Source organism: Tenrec ecaudatus, chromosome 7 (genome assembly GCF_050624435.1).
Source record: "Tenrec ecaudatus isolate mTenEca1 chromosome 7, mTenEca1.hap1, whole genome shotgun sequence".
Classification (NCBI taxonomy): Eukaryota; Metazoa; Chordata; class Mammalia; order Afrosoricida; family Tenrecidae; genus Tenrec; species Tenrec ecaudatus.
Genome location: NC_134536.1, coordinates 30,241,140 through 30,267,803, shown reverse-complemented (window position 1 = coordinate 30,267,803; position 26,664 = coordinate 30,241,140). Strand labels below are relative to the sequence as shown.

The 26,664-nt window shown below is 42.9% G+C and overlaps 1 protein-coding gene across 3 annotated transcripts; it reads left to right on the top strand.

Moving 5' to 3' along the window:
- The first annotated feature begins 14,804 nt into the window (after positions 1 to 14,804).
- On the top strand, positions 14,805 to 24,770 carry CCDC28A (coiled-coil domain containing 28A). Of its 3 annotated transcripts, none has more exons than XM_075554474.1 (6): positions 14,805 to 14,962; positions 16,621 to 16,823; positions 18,451 to 18,614; positions 20,732 to 20,886; positions 22,218 to 22,240; positions 24,187 to 24,770. In XM_075554474.1, the coding sequence occupies exons 2-6, from the start codon at positions 16,666 to 16,668 to the stop codon at positions 24,239 to 24,241; spliced, it is 555 nt and encodes a 184-aa protein (XP_075410589.1). In that variant the 5' UTR covers positions 14,805 to 14,962; positions 16,621 to 16,665; the 3' UTR covers positions 24,242 to 24,770. The 3 variants fall into 3 exon arrangements, with proteins under 3 accessions (XP_075410589.1, XP_075410588.1, XP_075410590.1); XM_075554473.1 differs by having other exon boundaries at positions 24,182 to 24,770; XM_075554475.1 differs by lacking the exon at positions 14,805 to 14,962 and adding an exon at positions 14,974 to 15,116 and having other exon boundaries at positions 24,182 to 24,770.
- The last annotated feature ends 1,894 nt before the right edge of the window (positions 24,771 to 26,664 follow it).

Here is a 26,664-nt window from a genome sequence, read left to right as displayed (position 1 = left end):
AACATGCTCAGCATGAAAGAACCCAAGAAAATGTCCAGGCCTCTTGTTGCAATATTAAAAGATTTCATGAGCAAAATATCGAATGATGCAGGAAGATGGAAAGAATACACAGTCATGAAACCAAAAACAACCAGTCAGCATTCAACCATTTCAAGAAGTAGCATGTGATCAAGGACCAAACAGCCACCTAATTGAGGGGTCAACGAGGTCCACATGGAAGAAGCACACTGGCCTGTGTGAGCCAAGGATTGCGAATAATGAAACCCAAATTGGAAGGACGGAATGGTATCGGGACTTAAATTGTGAAGAAGAAGGCTATGGCTGACAGTGAGTGCCCAAAATGCATTTGCAGGGTCCCCACCTGGATGAAGTCTCCAGTGAGCCCCCTCTGACCAGCGTGGAGGGAAGGGAATAGCCGCGCTACCAGTCAGAGAGCGCTGTGCGGTTGATTGTGGCAGATGCAGTGAGGTTAAAATGGAATACCTTCTCATTTGATCTCCCTTTTTGTTGTTGTTTTGTTTTTATCTCCCTTTTGACCCATTATAAAGTTGTTTCAGTTTTTAGTATTTTCTGCTTTCTCTTTGACTGAGATTTTTCTATGGATTTTGTTTGTTGTTTTTGTTTTTCTGTTTTGTCTAGTCATTTTTTCTTTATTTGCCAGCTTCCTGTTTGTATTTTGTATGATTTTCTGTGTGTGAAATCCAGCATACGTAGATCTACAGAGACATGAACTGGATGGGGCATGACAAGGGAGGATGGAGTGAAACAGGGAGCTAACAACAGCGAGTATGAGAAGAAACTGTTCTGAAATTGATTGTGGCTTTGGTTGTACAAATCTTCTTAATATGAGTAAGTGAGCCAGATGTATGATATGTTAGGTATATGCCAATGAAACTGTTTCAAAGGAAATAAAGATCTGATTGTACTGGAGGAAAAAGTCCAAGCTGCACTCAAACATTAGCCAAAAACAAGACTCCAGGAACTGATGGAATACAAACAGAAATGTTTCAACAAGCTGAAGAAAAATGGAAGCACTCACTTATCTATGCCAGGAACTTGGAGGACAGCTAACTGACGGGGCGAGGTCTTTATTTGTACCTATCCCAAAGAAAGAGGATGTAACAAAATGAACAAATTATAGAACAATATCATTGATATCACATGCAAATGAAATTAGGCTGAAGATCATCCAACAACAATTGCAATAGTACATTGCCAGGGAGTTGTCTGAGTCCTGCTCTGTGTTCAGAAGTGAATGTGGAACAAGGCATATCATTGCTGGTGTTAGATAGACCTGGGCTAAAAATAGAGAATACCAGAAAGATGTTTACTTATGTTTCATTGACTGTGTGGATCATAAACACAATGGATAGTCAGTATAAACGAGAAATCCAGAACACCTCATTGTGCTTAGGTGAAACCTGTACATGGAACAAGAGGCAGTTGTGCAAACAGAACAAGGGACTACTGCATGGTTTAAAATCAGAAAAGATGTGTGTCAAGGTTGACTCATCTCACCATACTTATTCAATCTGTATGCTGAGCAAATAGAGAAACTAGATTATATGAAGAAGAATGTGGCATCAGGAATGGAAGAAGGCTTATTAGCATCCTGTGATATGCAGATGTACAACCTAACTTGCTGAAAGTGAGGAGGAATTGAAGCACGAGCTGATGGAGAGCAAGAATTGCAGCCTTCGGTATGAATCATAGCTCACTACAAAGAAAACTCAAAATCCTCACAACTGGACTAATAGGTAACATCATGATGAATGGAAAAAAAGGTTGAAGTCATCAAGTATGTTGTCTTGCTTGGATCCATAATCAATGCTCATGGGAATGGCAGTCAAGAGATCAAAGCATGCATTGTGTTAAGATCATTGGCTGTACAAGCCCTCTTTAAAGTGTTGAAAAGCAAGGATGTTATTTTTTTAATCATTTTATTGGGGCTCATAAAACTCATCACAATCCATACCTACATCAGTTGTGTAAAGCACACTTACACATTCGTTGCCCTCATCATTATCAAAATTTGCTTTGCGCTTGGGTTCCTGGAATCAGCTTCTCATTTTCCCTCCCCCTCCCTCCCCACTCCCCTCTCCTTCATGAACCCTATAATTTATAAATTATTATTTTATCTTATCTTACACTGCCCGGCATCTCCCTTCACCCGCTTTTCTGTTGCCCATCCCCCAGAGAGGAGGTTATATGTAGATCCTTGTGATCGGCTCCCCCTTTCTACCCCACCTTCCCCTTCCGGTATTGCCACTCTCACCGCTGGTCCTGAGGGGTTCATCTGACCTGGATTCCCTGTGTTTCCAGTTCCCATCTATACCACTGTGCATCTCTGGTCTAACCAGGTTTCCAAGGTAGAATTGGGACCATGATAGTTGGGGGAAGGAAGTGTTTAAGAACTAGAGGAAGGTTGTGAGTTTCATTATTGCTACACTGAACCCTGAGTGACTCATCTCCTCCCCACTACCCCTCTGCAAGGGATGTCCAGTTGTCTACAGATGGGCATTGGGTCCCCATCACATGCTCCCCTCATTCATGATATGATTCCCCACCACCACCTCTGGTGCTTGAAACCTGGTCCCCTTGGCCCTTCATGATCACACATGTTGGTGTGTTGCTTCCATGTGGGCTTTGTTGCTTCTGGGCTAGATGTCCGCTTGTTTACTTTCAAGTCTTTAAGACCCTAGATGCTGTATCTCTCGATAGCTGGGCACCATCAGCCTTCTTCACCACATTTACTTTTGTACACATTCGTCTTCAGTGTTTATGTGGGGAAGGTGATCACACAATGATGGTTTTTGTCCTTTGGTGTCTGATACTTGATCCCTTCAACACCTCAAGTTCACACAGGCTTGTGTGCTTCTTCTCTGTGGGCTTTGTTGCTTCTGAGCTAGATGGCCGCTTGTTTGCCTTCAAGCCTTTAAGACCCCAGACACTATATCTTTTGAAAGCTGGGCACCATCAGTTTTCTTCACCATATTTGCTTACGCACACGTCTGTTTTCAGCGATCATGTCGGGAAGGTGGGTATCATGAAATGACCATTTAGCTGAGCAAGGTGCTCTTGTATTAAGGGAATACACCCGAGGAGGCCCAATGCCCACCTGCTACCCTACTAAACCTATAAATATATGCACATAGGTCTATTTCCCCATAATCATAAATATATTTACATATATACATGTCTGTATTTAGGCTTCTATGTGTGCCCTTTGCCTCCTACTCCTTTCCTCTATTTCCTTACGCCTTTCTTCTGTCCCACTACCATGTTCAGCCTTCATTCTGGCTTCAGTAATTCCTCTGTTACCTTGCCCTTGGTCACTCCCTAGCAGTCCTCTCATCCCCTCCCTCCACTGGTTTTGAACCACTTTTTCTTTGTTCCCTTGTCCCTGGGTTGGCCAACACCTCCTCCCTCCCGCTACCTCCCACACTCTCATGTCCCTCGGGAACCGTTGGTTGTGTTAATCCAGCCTATCTTATCTAGGTGCATCTTATATAATATGTACATAAAATTGGGGATGGCTTTGACAGTACCAAACTGACTCATAAGAACATGGTGACGACAGCAGCAATACCAACAAGGATGTTATTTCAAGGACTAACATGCCTTGACCCAAGCCCATGTATTTTTTAACGGTTTCATATGCTTGGAAAGTTGGGCTTTGAATAAGAAAAACAGAAGAAGAATCAAGGTGCCTTTAAATCAAGGTGCTGGTAAAGAATACTGAAAGGATCACTAACTGCCAAAACAACAAACAAACCAGTCTGGGAAGAAGTACGGCCAGCATGATCCTTGTAGGCTAAAAGGGCGAAACTTCGTCTCATGTCCTTTGGGCATGTTGTCAGGAGAGATCAATCTCTAGAGAATGACATCATCCTTGGTCAAGCGGGAGGCCCTTGTCAAGATTGGTCGACACAGTGGCTACCAACTAGACAGGCATCTAACAAGGCGGATAGGATTCAAGGGGAATTAAGTCCTGACCTAGGCATGAACTAAGCCATAACTTTTGTTTCCTGGTGGGTGTGGTCTGCCAAAAGAAAACGAAAACCCACACCTCCATAAAAACCATCCTTCGGTGTATTTCCAACCCAGAGAGAAATCCTCGGGCCAGCGGAAGAAGAGCATGTTAGAGCTCTCGGACTGGCATGGTGGAGCCTGCACTCAGAGACACCAGAGACCATGGCATGGAAAGTAGGAAGTAGAGCCGGGGAGACAGGCTGAGAGCAGAGGTGGCGGCAAGGAAACCATTAAACAGGACAGAGGAGCAGCTGAGGACCAGAGAGCGATTTAGCAGCTGGCTAAGGAGAGGTGCTGCTGTGGACCAATAAATGTACCCATAACCGAAAGTCCTGGTGGTGTAGTGGTTACACATTGGGTTGCAATCCAAAAGGTCTTCGGTTCAAACCACCAGCAGCTCTGAGGAAGAAAGACAGGGCTTTCTACTCCTGTAAACTGTTACAGTCTTAGAAACTCACAGGGCCTTTCTACCCTGTCCTTTAGTGTCACCATGAGTTGGCATCAACTCAATGGCAGTAAGAATGTTTTCTGATCCTGGTTTGTGGTAACCTGTTAACTTCTCCCATAAACCGCCTTACTTGTGAGTATTACCTGTGAGTTCCGTTTGGCCATTGCAGTGAATGATTGAACCCAGCATAGAAGCAGAGTGCTGGAGGGGGAACAGTTGGCATCAGAGTGAAGAGAGATGGAGGGCGAAGGCATGTCTGACCCCTTGTGGGACGACAGAGGAGGTCAGATACAGTCCCCACTCTGTTTACTACCCCTCCTCACTGCCATCCAGTGGACACCGACTCATTGCGACCAATAAGACAAGGGAGGGCTGTCCCTGTGGATTTCCAAGGCTGTAATCCTTTATGGGGATAGAAAGCCTCATCTTTCTTCCCTGGAGTGGCAGGTGGGCTCGAAATGCTGACCCGGCAGTTAGCAGTCCAATGTGTAACACATTAACCTCTCAGTGCCATTAAAAAGTAGTTTATTGGCATATACTTCACATGTCATACAATGTAATCCTTCAATCATATTAGAAAGAGTTGTTCAGTCATCACCACAATCAATTCGAGAACATTTTCTTCTCGTGCTTTGTTGTTAGCTCCCATTTCATCCCCACTCTCCCCTGCTAGAGTCCTAGGCAATTGTCTATCAGTTACTGTCTATAGGTCTGCCCATCCTGGATTTCGTATACAGAATACCAGAGAAAACAAAGAGAGGAAGCAAACAAAAACCCAACAACAATGACCTGACAAAACGTAGAAAAACCTCACTAAAAAAGAATGCAGAACTTAAAAACATATCATTGGGTGCCCACCTTCCTGGTACGATCACTGAAGACAAATGTGTGCATAAGCAAATGTGGTGAAGAAAGCTGATGGTGCCCGGCTATCAAAAGATATAGTGTCTGGGTCTTCAAGGCTTGAAGGTAAACAAGTGGCCATCTAGTTCAGAAGCAACAAAGCCCACATGGAAGAAACACACTAGCCTGTGTGACCATGAACTGTCAAAGGGATCAGGTATCAAGCATCAAAGGACAAAAAATCATATCATTGTATAGGTGGGTGAGTGAAGAGGGGAGACTCAAAGGCTATCGGTAAGCAACTGGACACCCCCTTACTGAAGGGTTGTGGGGAGGAGATGAGCCAATCAAGGTGCAGGGTAGAAACAATGAAGCATATAACTTTCTTCTAGTTCTTAAATGCTTCTCCCCCCTCCCCCCCGACACACACACTATCACTATCATGATCCCAATTCTACCTTACAAATCTGGCTAGACCAGAGGATATACATTGGTACAGATAGCAACTGGAAACACAGGGAATCCAGGACAGATGACTCCTTCAGGACCAGTGGTGAGAGTAGCGATGCCTGGAGGGTGGAGGGAATGTGGGGTAGAAAGGGGGAACTGATTTCAAGAATCTACATATAGCCTCCTCCCTGGGGCATGGACAGCAGAGGGCAGGGGTAGACGCCGGACAATATAACATATGACAAAATAATAATAATTTATGAATTACGAAGGGTTCATGAGGGAGGGGGGGAAATGAGCAGCCAATATTAAAGGCTCAAGTAGAAGGCAAATGTTTAGAGAATGATGATGGCAACAAATGTACATGTGTTTGACACAATGGATGGATGTATGGATTGTGATAAGAATTGTACGAGCCCCCAATAAAATGATTTTTTTTAAATAATGCAGAATAAAAGCAAAATCAACTTGAAATGGGTCAAAGGAAGATCAAATGATAAGGCATTAACCTAAGGCCATTCCATTATCGACTTTACAGTGTTCTCTGTCTGATAGCAAGACTAGTCACATCCCTTGACTATTGTCAGAGGAGATGCACCAGAGGCTCAATCCATATGGAGCTCTGAAAAATAGATTTTAGTTTTCCACCGTCATCAACAGTCTTCAGCAAACTGGGCATTCACCATTGAAGTGATATCATTCCCTCCTTCATATTTGGGTTCAATTATTTACAACACTTGAATCACACAGGTTGGTGTGCTTTTTTCATGTGGACTTAGTTGAAGCCTCACTTAGATGTCTGTTTGTTTGAAGACAAGCCTTTAAGATCCCAGACACTATTATTCTTCACCACACTTTGCTATAGCACCTTTATCTTCAGTGATATCCTCAGGAGGGCAAACATGGAGCAGGGGCGTGTCATAAGAACTAACTGTTCTTAGACTGGGGTTGGAGCTCAGTGCAAGCCTTATAGCCATTCATACATCTATGGTTTCTATCTGTGGCTGGTTAACTTAGGGATATCATTATCATCTTTTTTTTAAAACAATTTATTGGGGCTCATACAATTCTTATCACAGTTCATACATATACATACATCAATTATATAAAGCACATCTGTACAGTCTTTGCCCTAATCATTTTTTCTCCTCTTTTCTTTTTTTACATTTTATTAGGGACTCATACAACTCTTATCACCATCCATACATATACATACATCAATTGTATAAAGCACATCCATACATTCCCTGCCCCAATCATTCTCAAGGCATTTGCTCTCCACTTAAGCCCCTTGCATCAGGTCCTCTTTTTTTTTCCCCTCCCTCCATCATTATCATCTTATAATAGAGAATATTATAAATCATCCCCCTAGGGAACAGGACACTAACCCACCCAGGGGGAGGGTGTTGTTTATATCTCCACAGGAGAGGGAGAGAGGGACCAGACTTCAACCCGGTGTGCCGAGATGTGAACCCAACATCCCTGCATGAAGCAGCAAACCAATAGAGAGAGGTCTGCAGGGCTGGCCCCAATCCCAATTATGTGTACACACGTTCCCCTCCCCTCAGAAGAATGCACTTCAGAGGACAGAGCTGAAGCTACAGCTCAGGGAGAGGGGCATGTCTGATCAGAGCACACAGGAGCAAATGAAGGGGGGAGGGAGAGAGAGTGGAGCACATCCCAGCCCATCAATCCCGAGGACAATATTCTTGCTCAGAGTAGTCAATGCACAGAGGACCAGAGGGCCAGCCCCACCACGAAATGTGATGTCCTTCACTGACCAATAGCACTAGGGGAGACAACATTGGAGACACAGTACGGGAATTGTGCCAGATCTGACCCCACCACACTGAGGCTAAACCAAACACAAAGGGAATGCAATAGAGCAGCAAGAGGAGCTAAGCAATGAAGTCCCTGGGGAGGGGGGTGAAATACTAAAAATAGACTTTGGGACCAGGGCATGGCACCCCATCAGACTCAACTAGAAAACACTCCTAGAGGTTAACACAGACCTGGAACTATTTATAGGCTTTTCTTTTTTGGGGGTCATTTTTATTTGTTTTGTTTTCTTTTGCTTTGTATTTTTGTGTGCATATTATTGTCTCCGTGTGTCTATCTAGATAAGATAGATGGGATAAACAATCTGGAGGAGAAAACAATGGGACCGATGGTTGGGGGTTATGAACATGGGTGAGGGAGAGGCGGGGGTGGGGAAAGAAAGAGGGGTGTCAACAAACGCAGGGTCAAGGGAACAACAGTGATCTAAAAATCAATGGTGAGGAGGGTGTAGGATGCCTGGTGGGGCTTGACCAAGGGCAATGTAGCTGTAGCTGAGAGGAACTACTGAAATCCGAACAAAACCTGAACATGAGAATGGGACAAAAGAAAAGTAAAATAGAGGAAAGAACTAGGAGCCAAGGACCTTTATAGAGGTTGAGATAGTTTGTACATACATAAATATATTTTTATATAATGATAAGGTATATATGATCTATGTACATATATTTATATGTTAAGTATCAAGGGAGCAGATGGACATTTGGCCTCTACTCAAATACTCCCTTAACACAAGAATATTTTGTTCTAATAACCTGGCATTTTGTGATACTCACCTTCCCAACATGATCGCTGAAGACAAGATGGGTGCATAAGCAAATGTGGTGAAGAAAGCTAGTGGTATTTGGCTATGAAAAGATATAGCATCTGGGGTCTTTAAGGCTTGAAGCTAAATAAGCAACCACCTAGCTGAGAAGCAACAGAGCCCACTAAGAAGAAGCACATCAGCCTGCGTGATCATGAGGTGTCGATGGAATCAGGTATCAGGCATCAGACTCAGAACCAAAAAAAAAATCACATCATTGTGAATGAGGGGGAGGGTAAAGTGGAAACCTGTCATGGTAGACCAGCCCCTAACACATGATCACGGGTCCAGTAGGCGCAAATGTTCAACGAAAATAAGTAGAGATTATAGTAAAGTCATAAAGAGCACGAGAGATAGAAGAGAGATTGAAATAACGGAGTCAGACACATTCCATGACTGCATGCTCTACTCTTCCTTACTTGGTGCTCCACGTGGAGAGAGAGAGAGAGAGGTCTTCATTGCTAACCAAGGCTTTTATAGTCTCTGGGAATGTGCAAGCTCCCTAATTACAGGTGAAGATTTTTTGTTGTACTATAGGTAACACAGTAATGGGCGGGGGGGGGGTGGTGATCTAGGGGTATCCACGCAATAAGAAGAGGAGGGATTGGAGGTATACCTGTGACAAGATGGGCAGATCCTAGATTCAGGATGGCAGCCTAACTTTGGATGTCACTGAGCCGGTTTGACCTGTTCTCTGGCCCACCATAGAAATCATTATTAATAGGGTGTAAACCCACCCAACAGGGACCAAATTGATGGCCGCAAGCCTTTAGGGAAAAGTAGCCCATTGTCCTTAGCAGCAGGGAGTGGGCCCTACGTGTGGTGGTACCAACAGTAGTCTGGCAACTGACTGCCTTCAGGGAGGTAACCCAACAATCATTTACCATAAGCTGCTAGCAGGATCCTAAGTCTAACATTTATTTGGGGGAGATGACTTCAGGGAAATTTTTCTGTTTCCCACAGAAACCCAAAGCCCATCTGCAGGCAACTGGACATCCCTTTACAGAAGGGTCACAAGGAAGAGACGAGCCAGTCAGGGTGCAGTATAGCATCGGTGAAACATACAACTTTTCTCTCATTCTTTAGTGATTCCTCCCCCCGACTATCATGACCCCAATTCTACCTTACAAATCTGGCTAGCCCAGAGCATGTACACAGATACAGCTAAGAGCTTGAAACACAGGGATCCAGGACAGATAAACCCCTCACGACCAATAATGAGAGTAGTGATACCAGGAGGATAAGGGGGAACCGATCACAATGATCTTCACATAATCCCTGTGTTCGTTCAGGTAGACTAGACAAACAAAATTCATAGACACTCATGTGTATAAGAAAGAGCTTTTTGAAAAGAACTTGTCTGCAGCCATCTATATTCTGATTGCAGGGGCATGCTTACACTTGTTTAGTTTGAAATAAAGCTGTGCTTGAATGAACTGGAAAAAAAGAAAAGAAAGAACTTTATGTATAAGAGCAGTTGATTATTGAGAAAACATTATAGTCCAGGCCAGATCAAGTCTATAGGTCTAATATTAGCTCATATGTCTGATACCAGTCTATAAAGTCTTCTTCAGACTCACGAAACACATGCAATGATGCCGAATGCAGGAAGATCACAGGCAAGTGGGTGGAAGGTCTTGTGGATCCAGTGGCGATGTAAGCATCTCAGCATTGGGAGGGGTCTTCACATGGCTCCTCTGGCTCCAGAGCTCAGGTTCCATCAGGATCTCTCTATGGGTCTTCTCCACAGGGATGTCTCACAGCCTGTGTGCCACCCCAAGTGAGCTATTTATCTCCTAAGCACCTCCAAGTCAGGTCCTCAAGCTGTGACATGATTGACGGGCTAAACTCCACCCTTCACTTTTAATCCTCTCAAATTGACAACAGATTATATAACTACCACAACTCCCTCCCAGGAAGACAGACAACAGAAAAGTGGGTGAAGGGAAACAGCAGTCAGTGTAAGACATGGAGAAGAAAAAAAAGATAAATTATCAAGGGTTCATTTATGAGGGAGGGACAGTGTGGGAGGGGGGAAATGAGCTAATATCCAGGGCTCAAGTAGAAAGAAAATGTTTTGAAATGATGGAAACATATATCCAAATATGCTTGACACAATGGATGCTTGATGATAAGAGCTGTAAGAGCTCCCAATAAAATGATAAAAAAAGAGAAATCCAAAGAAAATAATAATAAATCATCCCCCTAGGGCACAAGGTAATTTTACTGATCAAAACTCAAACTCGCTGCTATGGAGGCTACGTCTATTCATAGTGACCCTCTAGGGCAGGGTAGGCCTGGCCCTGTGAGTCTCTGAAGCTTATAAAGACTGTGTCTGATTAGAATAACTCGCACAAGTGTGCATCAGTGAATCCTATGGAGGAATGTTTGCTGTTTAAAGGAAAAGCTCGTAAATCCAACATTTCTTTTTTGTGTGTATGTGGTTTACAGAATTTTATTAACTTGCTTAAGATAACAGAGATCATAACTAGCAGCGTTAGCATTTGGTTCTAGGTCTATTTCCCGTTGTTGTTGTTGCTGTGCAGTCAGTTCCAACCCAGAGCAACCCTGTGCACAATAGAACAAAGCACTGCCTGGACCTGTGCCATCCTCACAATTGTTCTTAGTTTTGAGTCTACAGATTCAGTCACTGTGTCAATCCATCTTGTTGAAGGTATTTCCTCTTTTTCGCTGCCCCACTACTTGACCAAGCACAATGTTCTTCTCCAGGGACTAGTTTTCTGGCAACATGTCCAAAGTACATGAAACAGTTTTGCAATCCTTAATTATTTTCCGTATGTACTGCATATTAAGTCTAACATTTCTTCCAGGGAGAATAAATCAACATGTAAAGTCTTGTTGCATCTATTTTATTGAATAACACTGACCCTGGGTGAGTACAACCCAGATACTGCCTGCCACCTTGCTTCTTTAAACATGCCCAACTCATATTTATTGAAGGATGCAAACTCCAGCCTTACAGTCCACGTGGGGGCACTCTTCTCTCAGTTCATCCTGTGCTGGCTCCTACTCCTCAGTCATGCCTCCCTGCAACAAGTGCCCACAAGAGTCCTTCCTTGACACCCTTCTTCAAGACTCTGCCTCTTCCAGTACCTCTCTCTGACCTCACACTGTTATTTCAGCAAACTTGTCATTATTCGTTTACTTATAAATAAATAAAATATATATGATTTCTGACCAAAGGGCTCTTGTCCACAGTGTTTGTGGATGCATTCTGACTTCCTATGATATCAAAATAATGATTTAAGAAACAATGCTGAGCATTTGGGGCATGTACCTTTGGCAGGGTACATTCCTGTGTCTCACATGCCATCAGGGATTACAACTCCAGTCCCCCAAGGATCAGACAGGGAATCAAGGCACTCTACCTCAATTGCCCCAATCTAAAGGAGGCAGGTGCCCTTGACCTTGAGCCCCCGATGCTGATACAGTACCGTGCTGATACAGTATGGTTAGATTTTCCCATTTTTTCACAGGATGTCCGAAACCCTAATTTTAATAGTACTTACTTTTTATTATTAGCAGTTTTAAAAAGTTATAGTAGCATGTGAATTGTTAGCTTGTAGACTCTTCCAGAGATGAGCCACCAGAAGGTATTAAGCGAAAGTCCTGGGAAGATTATACCCTACCATTGTTTGTCATGGTGAAATCTGGCAAACAACCTAACAGCGATCATTATGAGATTACCAAATAGTGTCAAGCTCATTTGATAGACTATTACATATGGATTAAAGAAAATAGACTGTAGCCATGTGTATCAATACAGATAGTTCTGAAAATAGAATTAGTGTGTGTGTGTGGGGGGGAGCTGCAGTTGAGTCAACACAACTGAATCACATTTAAGAAGTCCAAGACTATTCCATATATGGTTTGGGAATGCACAGGGATGGTAAACTATAACAGCCTAGATTAGTAGGATACATATCCAGCTTATAATTTTGGTTGCCTCTCAAAATGGACTAAGAGAGTGGGTCTTTGAACATTTGTAAATGTTCTACTTCTTTAGTTAACAATATGCAATGACAAAAGGAAGCATCAATTGATTTTGGATGGTGGGTTACTAGATGTTTGCTCTATGCTTCTCTGTGACTACATTTCAGAAAAAAACAATGTAAAACTGTATTTACTTATTTTTTCAAGGAAGTGGTAGAGAAAGGTCTCACACTAGAAGCCAGGAGTGTTGGGTTCCAGTCTCTCTCGGCATTGATATAATTCCTTTAACAGTTTCATTGGCACTCCATCCACATATATACAATTCAATAGTTCAACCATACCAAGAAGAGTTGTATAATCTTCACCACAATCAATTTTAGAGCATTTTCTTTCCCCCTGTACTCACTGTGTAATTTTTTTTCCAGAAAAAATATACACAACTGTCCAAGGTCTACCTTCACTCACTTTTCTGTTGTCCATCCCCCAGAGAGGAAAGTTATATGTAGATCCTTGTAATAGGTTACCCCTTTCTACCCCACCTTCACTCCATCCGTCAAGTATCACCACTCTCACCACAGGTCCTGAAGGGTTCATCTGTCCTGGATGTAAGATATGGCAAAATAATAATAATTTGTAAGTTATCAAAGGTTTCTGAGGGAGGGGTGTGTGGGAAGGGAGGGGAGAAAATGAGGAGCTGATACCAAAGGCTCAAGTAGACAGCAAATGCTTTGAGAATGATGATGGCAACAAATGTACAAATGTGCTTGACACAATGGATGGATGGATGGATTGTGATAAGCATTGTACAAGCTGCCAATAAAATGATTAAACATATATATATACACAAGAAAACACTCTCCATGTTGCTATAGTTTCTATATATGGTTTCCACATTAATTAGCAAATGAGGGAGACCCATGATACCCTCCAAAATCACTTCAACTATGAATCTAACACGCACACACAGACACACACACTCTCACACTCCCACATGTATGTGAAACTTTCCCAAATCTCATCAATCTAAGAGACGAGAAATCTAAGACCTTCCCATCCCCCAGTGTACATACACACACACATACACACACACACACACACACACACATTTTCCAGACTGGGAAATGGTGGTTTAATGGTTAAATGTGTGGCTGCTGATCCAGTTTGGTAGTGAAGACCCACCAGCCACTCAGCAGGGGGAGGAGTTGTAGTTGGCTTGGCAACGACATACAGCTTTGGGACCCCTCTGGAGCAGTCCCACTTTGTCCTAGGTGCCTTAATCCAAGAGAGCAACCTCAGGAAAGGAAACATGGATTTAGAACGGACCCAGCCCTCTCAGTCCTCACCGCCTTTTCCAGAGACAGCATGTATCACGGGAGAATTGTCTTTGGTGCCAGAAAAGACCTGGATCTATCAGTGTTTCTGAATCTCAGAGCTCTCATTTCTACAATGAACTCACTGGCATCCAGTCAATAGTGACTGGACTCATAGTGACCCTGTGGGACAGGGTAGAACTGCCCCTGTGAGTTTCTGAGACTGTAAAAAGGGCTTTTAAAACTCAATCTCAAAGGACAAGAGTGAGGTTTAGAAATGACGTGAGAGTTGGGCATACGAAGAGGAATCTTTGTATTTGAATTGTGGGCCAGAGAAGAATACTGGAAGTACCATGGATTGCCAAAAGGACAAACAAATCTGGTCTGGAAGAAGGCAAGGATGGACATGTTGCTATGAGGTACCAGTTCCCGGAGAAGGACAGCATGTTTGGTAGAGGGGCAGCGAAAAAGAGAAAGCCCTCTAGCAGTTGGGCTGACACAGTGGCTGCAACAATGGGCTGCAACAGGAACAACTGTGAAGATGGCGCAGGTCCGGACAGTGTTTGGTTCCCTTGTGCATTGAGTCGGTATGGGTCGGAACCGACTGGATGGCGTCTAACATCAACCGAGCCCGAAGACAGCAATTATAGCAGTAATAAAAATATTAAAATTCTACTTTAAACAGAATTAAAACTTAGTAGGCTCAGCAACAGGTTCGCTGAACAGACCGTCCCTTTCCAGCCGCCCGCCTAGTAAGGGCAGTACGGAGAGCCAACAGCACTTCCGAAACAATCCAGAGGGTTTCCATGACGACCTGGTGGTTTCCGCTCTGGGTTTGCACCGTGGCATGCCGGGAATTGTAGTGCGTGCGCGCTGCCACAGAGGGGGCGGGGCCGCTTCCGGAAGGGTCCTACATTTCGCGTCCGGCCTCCCCCGCCACCCACATGTTCTCCCTGCTTCGGGGTTATCGACTGAACCTGGAAAGCCCGGTGAGGGGTTCTCCTTTCCACGCCCGCTGAAGTGACAGCTGGAGGCCGGCGAGCGAAGGACATGCGCTGCCAGGGGCGGGGCCGGAAACGGTGCCTACGGAACAGGAAGAGGCGGGGTTCGCTCCTGGAGCGTGGAAGCTTCGCCTTTCTACGTCACTTCCGTAAACAAAGCGGGCTGCCCCGGCGCGGGGACCGGGATGTGAGCCCGTCTCTAGCTGCGGCTGCAGCTGAGGCGACGCTCTCGGAGATTCCGGAGTCTGTGGCGACCGGGGACTCCGATCCCCTTATCCCTCAGGTACGAAGCGGACCCCCAGGCGCCCCGCCGCGTTCCTCCAGGCCCTCCCTCCGCGTCTGGTTCCCGCTGGGCCTGGGGACGACGGTCGCTGCGTGGGCTGCTGAGGGCTCGGGAGCCAGGGAAGCCCGGAGGGACTCGGTGCCCGCGGGCTCTGGTGGGTAACTTACTGCGCGCAGGTTAACGTCTTCTCTGCAGGGCTCCTCGCTGCGTGATGTGCCGGAGCTGTTACCTTGCTCAAACGGATAGCTCTCGATCCCCGCCCCCTTAAAACTCATTGTTGACTCGCATGTCTTTGCCGCCCAGTTATTGTTCTTGTTTTTCTTCTTGCGATTGGCGTGGGAGCTCCGTGAATTTGTGTGTATTAGGAATCTCTGCAGTCTTGCCTCTTAAGAGGAGATGGCCCGTCTTCGCTATTCGTTCGTCTTTCAGAATTCCATCTTAAGATGTGTTACATGCTGAACCCAAACCACAATGACTCCTAACCAAAAAAAAAAATTTTTTTTTTCTGAAGGAAACTCTTGAGCCAAGGTCTTCAGCAGATTTAAAAGCTGGCATTGGGGATTAGGTATTTGAGCCTTTCCTGTAAAACCTTTGCTTCTCTGGAGATAAGTTAGAGTCAGCCTGAGGCAAGCTAAGCTGAACAGTTTGAATTCCAGTGACAAGTCCAGGCAACAGCAAAAACATCTGGTTTCATGAAGATTCTCGAGTTTTTAGGAGTGACTTCAGTTTCACTGTACAGAGCTTCACGAGAACACAAGAAGTAACTGGGCAAAACCCAAGTTACTGCTTGGTCATTGAAACAAGATTTCTCGCTGTTAAAGATGCAGACACCTTTGTCGCTTACCCATCTCTTTGAAACTCATTGGTTGATCTTAAATACACATTTTCGGAAGGTTAGACGGAAGGTGACCAAAAGTGTGAGTCAGGCTGGGAATATGACATGGATGATTTGTTTGTCGTGTAAGTATTGTTCCCTTTCTGTCATATAGGCTTTGGAGGACGAGGACTTTGTCTCTTGCTAGAGTAGGATCTGGCACGTGCAAGAGCCAGCAAATAGCTGTAGAATGAGTGGACAAAGAAAATGGTCTCAACCAAAGTGCTTCCCATACAGGGTTGCTAAGGGCTCCCGGGGGTGTGGTGGTTAGAAGTTGCGCTGCAAGATCAGTAGTTCGAAACCACCAGCCATACCTCGGGAGAAAGATGGGGCTTTCTGGCTTGAAGAATTACAGACTCAGAAAGTCACAAGCCGTTCTGCCCTGCCCCATAGGGTCGCTTTGAGTTGACTTTGACTTGGTGGCCGTGAGGGTGGAATTTTGGTTTTCTGTGTACACTGGGCAGCCTAGTAGTGCAGTGGCTTAAGCCTTGAGCTGCTAACGAAAAGGTCAGTGATTTCAGCTGCTCTGCAGGAGGAAAGTGAGGTAGTCTGCCACTGTAAAGATTGTAGTCTCTGAAAGCCCTTTTGCTCTGTCCTGTAGTGTCACCTTGAGTCAGAATCGAGTCGATCTTAATAGGCTTTCCAAATATCAAGATCCCTTTTCTAGTTTTCCGTTTCCTCAAATTGTTGATTCTCTTTCAGCCTATATATCTTGCATCGTCGAGCCATGTTGATGTTTGCAGAAGATGACATTCTGGGATAATCGCTGTTTTTCCTTATCTAGGTTGCAACAAGAAGCTGGTCTTGGTGCAATAAGGAGCTTAAAGCAATGGAAGAGCGGAAAATGAAGAGGAGGAGTCCAAAGTCTTTCAATGCCCACTCTACTCAGGTGGTTAATGCCAAAAAAAATGCCCTTCCAGTTAGCAAAAGCATGGGGTTTTCAAACCCAGCAACACAGTCAACATCACAGCGACCAAAGTTAAAAAGGTGAATTCTCATATTCCGTCATGTCATACCAAGCTACTAGTAGGCCACTTCTTAAAACGTTTGTTTCCTGGGTTGACTTTGAAAAATTTGAGGTTCACATTGTATGTGGTTCTGAAAAAAACAACAAATATTTATGATGGTTATAATCTACAGGGATTAGAAAATTCAAAATGAATCATTGGTTTTAAGGCTATAGCTTTGTCTCATAAAATATCCTGAGTAAGAAAACCAGAGGTACGTCTGCCGTGGTAGTTTCTCGCCTTTTTAAAGAAGAGTCATTTCATTATTTTCATAAATGGTTTGTTTTATTCACAAACGCAAACACAGGACAATTTCAAATAAGAAATTAAAAATGCAAAAATGCCCCCACTTGGAAATTTCCATTATTATTAATAGAGAGTTGCTTGTCTCGGGGATATTTGAAGGGAACAAGAACAAATGGAAATGTGGGATATATGCCTGTTGCATGCACCCGAGTGTTTTGTAAGATGGGAGCTGTGGGAAGTGAGACTCCGTTAGAGGGAAAGAACTTCACTGTCTCAGCACGCTTTCTTAGGATGATCACACAAGCTTGCTCTCAGACGTCCAGTCCCCGAGGAGAGCCAGGGGTGGAAGAGGCAGGCAGCAGTCAACTCCTGGAATGGCGCAACAGACCGTGCTCCGCTGCCGATGCGCCTGTCTGTGAGGAAACAGAAGGGCAGCGGAGATACAGGAGTACTGGGAGAATGATATTCCAGTGGGTTCTGAGTGGTAAACAGCAGTTTGAGGGCTTCCTTTGATTAAGGGATCCCATGGAAAGGGCTGGCCTCCTGCGGGAGTTCATAACTTGGGTTTTCAGTGTGATCAGAAATACACATTAGGGGGAAAAGAAAGGTAAGCGATTTTGGAGTTCATTCTTTCCTTGTATTTATACAGCATGGTATGTCTCAATGTAATTGCATTTCTAGACCCATTTCTAGGACTCTTAGTAGCACTGTGGGTTAGGTGGTGGGCTTCTGACTGCAAGGTTGGTGGCTCAAACCCACCAGCTGCTCCACAGGAGGATGAAAGATGAGGCTGTGTGTTCCCATAAAAAATGTGTAGTCTCAGACATCCTGTATAGGGGCATTCAGAGTTGGAATTCATTCAACAGCAGGGTTTTTTTTTTAAGCGAGTTAAAAAAACAATTATTTAACCCTTTCCTAGAGTGGCATAAACCTGAGATGTGTTCTTGTTTTGATTTTAGCAGAATTCATGTTGCTCCAGTAGGGGCTTTTTGCAAACTGGTTTCTTAACCCTTCTGAATGCCTTAAAGCAGATCTTCTTCAGATATGTTAGAATGGGTTAATATGGGTTTCTTCTGGTGGGGAAAGACATGAAATGTGTGCATAGTATTTTCACAGTAAGCATTGGCACGGACTCTTTTGAAGACTACTCCATATGCGTAGTAGTTTAGTTATGTTTCATACACTCATTGGGGATGTGCATAACTTATTCTTTGGGTTTCTGGCTTGATGTATGTAACTGTTTATTTAATATTGCCTTTTTATGGTTTCTTGCTTGTAAGGCAAATTCTATTTAATCTACTAGTTTTGCTTAATGCAGACACACCTGAAAAGGTGTAATAATGTTAATTGCATCGTTTCAGAGTGATGAAGGAAAAGAGCAAACCCCAGGCTGGAGAAGGAAAAGGCGTCCCGTCAGCTCCGATTCAGCACTCCTTCCTCACCGACGTCTCCGATGTGCAAGAGATGGAGAGAGGCCTCCTCAGTCTTTTGAATGATTTTCATTCTGGAAAACTTCAAGCATTTGGTAAGCAACGGGTTTTTCTTTTTATTACCTGTTCGATCCAAGGTGTTTGCATCCTATTTCAGTTCTGCGTGGATCTGTGTGTGTGCTTACTGCCCCTCTTAGAAGCACCATTTCCTCTTATTTAAAAAGAAAAAGAGTTCACAGACAAAACGCAGTCATTCCAGATTTTGAAATGAAACATAGTTTACCTTCTAAAATTTCAGGAAAATTGTATATGTATAAGGGACAGGTAAGATTGTGATGGTTAGGTGCCAGGCATTTCTGGCTCAGAAATTATATGTACAGCAGAACAACACACTGCTTGGTCCTGCACTTTCCTCGCAGTTATTCCTGTGGTTGAGCCCATTGTTGCGTCCACTGTGTCAGTCCCTCCATCTCACTGAGGGTCTGCCTAAATGAAATCTGTGGTATCTTCAACCTTTTCTCTGATGATGTTGCCCATGGGTCTAGTGGTATTTTGTTGTTGTTGTTGAAGTGTAAGACTGAATGCTAGTCTTTGATCACCATCAGTAAGTACTTCAAGTCCTCCTCATATTCATTAAGCAAGGTTATACCGTCTGCCTGTCCACGGTTGGTATTGATTCCTTCTGCAGTTTCCATGCCACCTTCTTCTTCGTATAGCCCAGCTGCTTGCATTATTTGTTAGTGTACAGATTGCATCAGTATGGTGAAAGGATATTGCCCTGAACTATACCTTTCCTGATTTTAAACCACTTAGGATCCTCTTGTTGTGCTTGAACTAGTGTCGTTGTGTTTGAACGACTGTCTCTTGGTCCGTGTTCAGATTCTGCAGGAGCACAGTGAGAGTTTCTGGAAGTCCTATTTTTTGCAGTGGGGTCTGTACTTTATTATGAGCCACTCACTTAAGTGCTTCTGTGTAGTATCTTGAAAGTGAATAGCACACTTTTCATCAGTTAAAATATGTTTTACTTCGTGTCGTAGATTTTGGGGGAGAAAGAAACTCGGGGCAGTTCTACCCTGTCCTGTAGGGGCACTGTGAGTCGGCATCAGCTCGGTAGCAGTGAGTTTGAGAGTTCTATCATAATTTAAAAAAGAAATCTCAAAATCATTTTTGTGATTTTGTAAAACTGAAACTGTTTCTTGCCCAGGATCCCTACCTTTTGAATGTAAAAGGAGTCAGTGTTCTGGTTCTTCCGTGAAGATAGATGGAACTAAGCATGGTTACACATGGCCGTAACTGAAGCTCTGCGAGTAGGTGTTGCTGAGAGCCAGTGAGGCGCTCAGCTGGGAAAGAGCTACAGCCTTGGAACCCGCCGGAGCAGTTCTCCCTCCCTCCAGGGCTGCTGCGGGTCAGAGTGACGGAGTAGCAGTGAGGTCATTTTTCTAATGGTTTCATAAATGATACTGATATTGAGTGTGTGTATGTATGTGTGTGTGTGAATTTTCTATAATTAAGGGATGATTTTTCGTTTAAAAATATTTTCTATGTGATGCTGTCTTAGTTTGGGTTCTCTAGGGAAGCAAAACCAGTGAGGTGTATGTGTTGTACATAGAAAGAGATTATATCAAAAATGGCATACACAATTTTAGAAATAGGTAGGTCCAATCAGGCTTCTCCCCAATCGTGGAAACTGATTAACGGGAAGCAGAAAGACCAGGCGAGAGAGCAGGACGCACCTGCTGGTGGATGCAGAGGTTCAAGGTTGATGGAATGAATCTACTGTAGGCAGTCTGCTCCTGAGATTGGGGGGTGACACTACAGGAGATCAAGGAACCAGCTCTGACCGAAGGTGAAAGGTCAAAGAGAATTCAACTCTCCTTGTTCTTTTGTACAAAAAGCTTAGGACACAAAGAGATGTCATCAAGCAGTGACACAACTGATCGGTTGAGCCTTGCCCCTACCGTTCCCAGGAGTGTCTAGTTGACATAATCCCTAACCGTCACAGATGCCCCACATTATTGTTTAGGTCCAGCATTGATTTCATAGTCATAACTTTGATTTGTCATTGTGCACTGGGAATATACAGTCATTAAACAGGATCGTTTTTAAAAGAAAGATGAACGGTATCTTTTAGTGCCTTTATTTTAAAGTTTCCCTCAAGGTTGTCAGTTTTTAACTTTCCTCACTTTTATTAATGCTCTGTAATTTCCCCCAGGAAATGAATGTTCCATTGAACAGATGGAACATGTCCGGGGCATGCAAGAGAAATTAGCTCGCCTGAACTTGGAGCTCTATGGGGAGTTGGAGGAGCTTCCTGAGGAAAAGAGAAAAGCAGCCAGTGACGCCAATCTGGACAGGCTGCTGTCCGATGTGAGCCCACTCTTTTCTTTAAGTTCACGGAATGTAAACCTCGTCCTGTAGACCCTGTACACTGTCTACCTCGGTGACTTTGTGTATATTTGCAGTGTGGTGTGACCATCATCACGATCGACTCCAGCCCTGCACCTCCCCTTCTTCCTCCCACCTCTCCCTAGCAACCCTTCTCTGTCTTTATAGATGTGCCTGTTTTGGACATTCCCAAAAAATGGTGATAAAATATGTAGCCTTTTGTGTCTTAACTGCTTTTACATCGCATAATGTTTTCAAAGTTCATCATGTTTTAAAAATATTCTCTAAGGGGATGATTCTGTTTAGATCCGAGCGTGTATTCTAAGCCTTCTGGGATATCTAAAAGTGAAGTATTTGATTCTGTGCATGTAAGATCTAAAGAGCAGCATGTCAAGATAGCTTTTCCTGACAAGATTCATATGTCTTGGGTTATTTATTTTGGTGATAGTTTATTACTTTTAAATAAAGAACCATGGTTTTATGGTAATTTGGTTCATTTGGCCGTGGTTACAAGGAGAGTTAATCTGTGTCCTCCTTTCTATCTTTTAAGTAAGTTACATTGAGGGAAATTGTGTGGGTAGACGTTTCCAAGTCTGCTGTGTTCAGCTTGCAAGTACCGTATATGCTTGTGTACAAGCCAAGTTTTTCAGCACACTTTTATGCAGTTTTTGTGGTAAAATTAGCTGTCTTGGCTGATACTCGGGTTGGCTTATACTCAGGTATATACGGAATTTCCCTTTACCAGTTCATTTTTCTTCTTTTTATCAAATGAATGCTTGATTTGGTATACATTTAGAAGAGCCATTTTAGTATGGTGAAAATATCATGGACTTTGAAACTCGGATGTTTTTATTCAGTTTAAGTTCTCCATTTGCATCGCAGCGGTAACACGGGCAGTGTAGTTAACAGGCCTGTAGCTCCGCTGTCCTGTCTGTGAAAGAGAAGTGAGGAAGTGTGTGTCGTTCTGAGGACAAAGGGCCTGTGAGATCTTTTGAAGCCATAAATGTTTAAATGATTTTGATCATTAAAATGTCAGCGGTTAAAAAATAAAACTATTATGAGAGACTACCTTAAATTATGCATAGTTTTAATAATTTATAAAATGTCCAATTTTAGTGAATGTTTTAAATCCTCCCTAATATCCTTCCTTAATAACTATTAAAGCTACATTATTATTATTTGCCTAAGTGAATTATCCTATGCTGGAATGTTTAGAAAGGGTTGCTTTTAAGTTTTAAAAAATGATAGTTAACAAGGCTCTACTTATAATTGTCTTATGAAAATTAAAATTATTTTTTTCCTCTTTGTTACAGTTAGAAGAATTGAATTCTTCCATGTATCCTTTGCCTACTCTCAAGAGTAGAAAGTATATGATTTGTAATTTCTGGTGAATAGCCAACCACAATCAAGTTTTGGAAAGCTATGTTGTCCAGATGTAAAGACCAAAGATACCTTTCATTATTCACTGGGACTATTTCTCTTTCCTTTAGATTTCCAAATGGAGTTTTCTGATTGTTTTTGATATGAAAATATTGTTTATGTTTAGTTTTATATTCTTTTGAATTTTAAAAACAAACTATTCCCCCCCTCCCCAAATCAACAGAATTGGGGACTAGGCCAGTTGCCATGTAATTTATTTTTAATCTCATGATTCAAGGCTAAGTGGTGGTTGGTTATCTAGAGTTAATACTGGACTGACTTAAGATCATTCTATGGACTCTTTCAGAAGTATCCGTTTGAATAATAGTTGTAACTGAAATGCAGCCTTTCGTCGAGGGATGCTTACATAGCTTGTAAAATGGCGTTTGAATAATATAGTGTACAGAAGACACGCGAGGACCAACGAACACATAAAAAAACTTTTTCTCCCTCGTTTCATTTTAGAACATTTCTTCCAGGGACTTTCCAAAAATGTATTTCTGAACTTAACGATGGGCTCAATGTGCAATGCGTAAGAAGAGTAAGAACCGCTCTGGCTAGACAGGAGCTGCATGGGAGAGGCACAGCGGGCCCCTCGGAGCCGTTAGTCAGCTGGCAGATGGGTTCTTGAGGGAGGGATATGAAAGAGATGGTGTTTGGAATTTGGCCCTTCCAATGTTTAGAATGTGGCTTTGGGCAAATTATTTAACATTCCCAAGCTTCCTCTGTAGGTTGAGAGGGCTTCAAGAAGTTACAGAGAAATTCCATCATCTTTTAATTCCATTTTTTTCATGAACTTTTGATGCCCCCATAAGTATATATTTATATATATTTATATACATACACACACGTGTAATGTACATGTGCAATTTTCTGGACTATTTAGGGTATATGAAATCAGTATTCTTGCTACAACATTATATACTATTGTTATGGCTGAGGGTGAGCTATAAAAATCCAGTAACAGTAATGAATAGCTAATCTTTATTGAACACGCACTGTGCCAAGTTTTATACAAATGATCTCATTTGATCCTTCCCTGGGAAGAGGTAGTCTGCTTCCCGTTTTACAAATGAAGAAAAAGGCATCAAGAAGTCATGTGAACTAGGAAGAAAGCGCTATAAGATGTCATTGTCAGGGAGGGCTGAAAGGACAGGGTCAGATGTGAGTTAATGGAGATACTTTTCTTCGGGGTAGCCCTTGGTTCTTTGCTGTCGTGTGTGCTACTTAGTATCGCAGTCATGAATTCTGTCGGCTTCTTTCAATGCTTTCTTGTATCTTCTTGTTTGAGCTTCTTTTAAGTATTCAGACTGACTGCCCCAGCACTTCTTCTGTCCAAGAGAAAGGAAGGCAGTGATGAGAAAACAGGAGCAGGAATTCTATTCTTTTTCTAATTTTTCAAGGAATAGTTAAAAGTTTAGTGTTGAAAAATCTTGAGTTTTACAATTCTTATTTATCAATTTTTTTTCAAAGAAACTTTCCCAAAAGGTGATTAATACCTTCTACTCACATGAATGTCTTAAAAATCTAGTAAATATTTTTTTAATTGTCTCTAGTCCACTTCTTACCCTGAAAATGATTCTTTGCTGCCTTAAAATAAGTCTGCTGTATTGGAATTCACAATGTAGGTTAATCCTGTATGTTTTAAAAAAACAAACTTTAAATTCTAGACAGAATAATTACTTGACTGCATTTTAAAATGATCTTAATAGGTTTCTTTTTAGGTTTCAGTCTTGTAAAACGCAGCACAGGCCTTCTCCCTTGAGTCTCCCTGATTTCTCTTAGCTCCTATTTTCAAGCCCCTTGGGATAATTTCCAGATTACTCATTACGGAATGACGATTTTCTTAACTCATGAGTCCAGACAGAAACTCCACTTGGCAGATGCACAAGATGTTCCCAATGCTTCTGCCCGCTAAAAAGGAACACCGCCTGCTTGCTTGTGATTTGAAGAAAAGCAGTGTTCTTTACTTTTCCAGTGGATGCCAGTAGCTCACGGGCCTTCTACCACAAGAAATTAAAGTGAAGTGCAAATGCATTGAGTGCTTTCGCGTTGTGCTTGTAGTACATTTGACTTGCTGTAACTCACTGTAACTGGAGGCCGAGGCCTGGGGGGATGGAGGCTTTATCAGGAGATGGGGTGCAGGGATTGTGCTGCTACGCTTTAAATCGTTGCCTTATGGGGTGATACTTGAAATGCATTGTGCTAAATGTCTTGACAGGGCTGAAGGACCCATCCTTCTTTCCTAGCTCACCAAACTCTGCCGCAGTGTTGCTGTTAAGTCGATTATGCACAGGCTTTTTGTGGCAGCTTTGCTTCAGACAACAGTTTACTTTAGACAGTCAGGGCACACTTCCGGTACCATGTTTCTCAGTGGCCAATGATGATAAACTGCTAAATAAGTATATGTGAAATTTGCTATTTTTAATAAAAGTGATGGTTTTAAATGAATCTTGAGCGTCTGTTCTGTGATCTGTAGTCTTTGAGGAGGAAATACAAAGGTCAATCCTTAAAAATGAACCCAAGCTTTACTAAATTAGAGATTCCAAAATGAAGTTTGTCTTGCAAGTTGTGCACATGTTTAAATTCTGGCATAGGAGGGGACTCTGTGGGCCCTCAGACCCACAAATATGAACCTTGGTGTGAACTTCATTCCTGCATCAGTCTCTCCAGGTCTTAATTCTCAGTAAATCTAGAAAATGAGATTAACAACTGCCTCACAGTAGGAAGAGGAAAACACATGTTGGCAAGATGCAAGCTAACACTTTAAGGTTCAGCATATATGAACATCAGCATAAGGACCTCTTCTAAACGCCTTTATTAAGATAGATTGCATATGTCATAAAATGCACCCTTCTAAAGTTTATAATTTAATGGTGCTCAGAGTCATGCAACTCTCCTCCCCCACCTCTCAAAAAACCCTCATTAACCATCATGCCAGCCCCAGTAATCTACTTCCTGTCTCTCGAGTTGACTAAGATAAAGGAATCAACCAGCAATACTATTTTGTGACTGGCCTCTTTCACTTAACCCCCTGCTTTCAAAGTTCATCCATGTTGTATGAATACATATGTGTACATTAGTTCCTTTTGCGGCCAAATAATATTCTGTATGGATATGGCACAATGTATCCATCATCGTTGGTTACCATTACTCTGTGGTAAGAAAACCAAGTTTCTGCCTAGGTGTTGCGAGCCACAGAAACGCCTACCTGGGAGCAGGGCTGGGGAGGATGCGGTTCATACCCATGGAATGAAACGAATTTAGTAATTTCGGTATTTTGATTTTAAGGACTTTTGATGAATTTATCTAATGTCTAGGTTCCCATACTTATTTGACCTACCACCCCCTTTTCAAAATGCTTAAAAGCATTTACCCAGCATTCCCGTGCAATGGAAAATTCTTGTAAGATAACCCATAATCCGGATGAAGTGTGGGCATTTGCTTTTGCAGCGCCCCCTCCAGCCCCCCTCCATCGCTTGCTTTAGGAAACACCGAATTGGTCTTTCTGGAAATGAGAACGTCACCAACGTGTTGACTGCCACATTTCAGACCTGGCGTTGGGTTGAGAGAATGCAGGTTTACTGGGGGAATGGTGATTTTCTTGGGTGTTTCCTGAAAGAGTAAAGCAAAGGCTGTTACCTGTGGATTTGTGACAGCCTTGTGTAAGTTGATTCGTTTGTCCATCTCAGGTAGCCAATTTTAGTGTCTCATTTATATCCTCTTCATTCACCTTAACCACGTTACAACCAGGCAACCAAAACTCAGCTGCCTAGATGAGAAGAAGAAGCTGTACAGTCACTGTAGTTCATTATCTATGATGTAGAAAACACTGAGTGTCGCTAACACGTTTGTGCATATCCTTCTGGACTTGTTTTTAGAACATTTTCCCTGTTCTTGTATTCACCGCCATTAGCACCCCTTTCCCCCCCAACCTCTCCTAGCATACCACCAAGAAACAATTAATCCAGTTACTGTCTCTATAGATTTTCCTGTCCTGGATTTCATACACAGAAAATAAAAACTAGCAACAAATAACAGGACCAGAAGGTTTCCACATATATTAATCAAGTTTAACTGCACATAATATTCCCTTTCTCTCAAAATAATACTCTATAGGGTGCTTTAGCCTGAGGAATATACTAGGCAAAATATTTAGACAACCTTCCATTTCTGGGTTTCACGTCTTCAAATTTTGTGTCTCAGCCCAGTCCTTCCTTGATGCAGATTCTCCATCTCCCCCCGCCCCTCCTCTCATTAATCTGGGACGCACCATTCCCTCTCGCTTCATCTCCTCTCAAGGTAACTGGATCCCCCTTCTCTGGGTAGGTTTCTCTGTCC

What these genes read in the sequence shown, in the direction of transcription:
- CCDC28A (XM_075554473.1), top strand. Translation starts at nt 16,666, where the DNA reads ATGGAAGAGCGGAAAATGAAGAGGAGGAGTCCAAAGTCTTTCAATGCC. An exon ending in CAGCGACCAAAGTTAAAAAG is followed by an intron (nt 16,824 to 18,450) that starts GTGAATTCTCAT and finishes GCATCGTTTCAG; the next exon opens with AGTGATGAAGGAAAAGAGCA. An exon ending in TGGACAGGCTGCTGTCCGAT is followed by an intron (nt 20,887 to 22,217) that starts GTGAGCCCACTC and finishes TCTTTGTTACAG; the next exon opens with TTAGAAGAATTGAATTCTTC.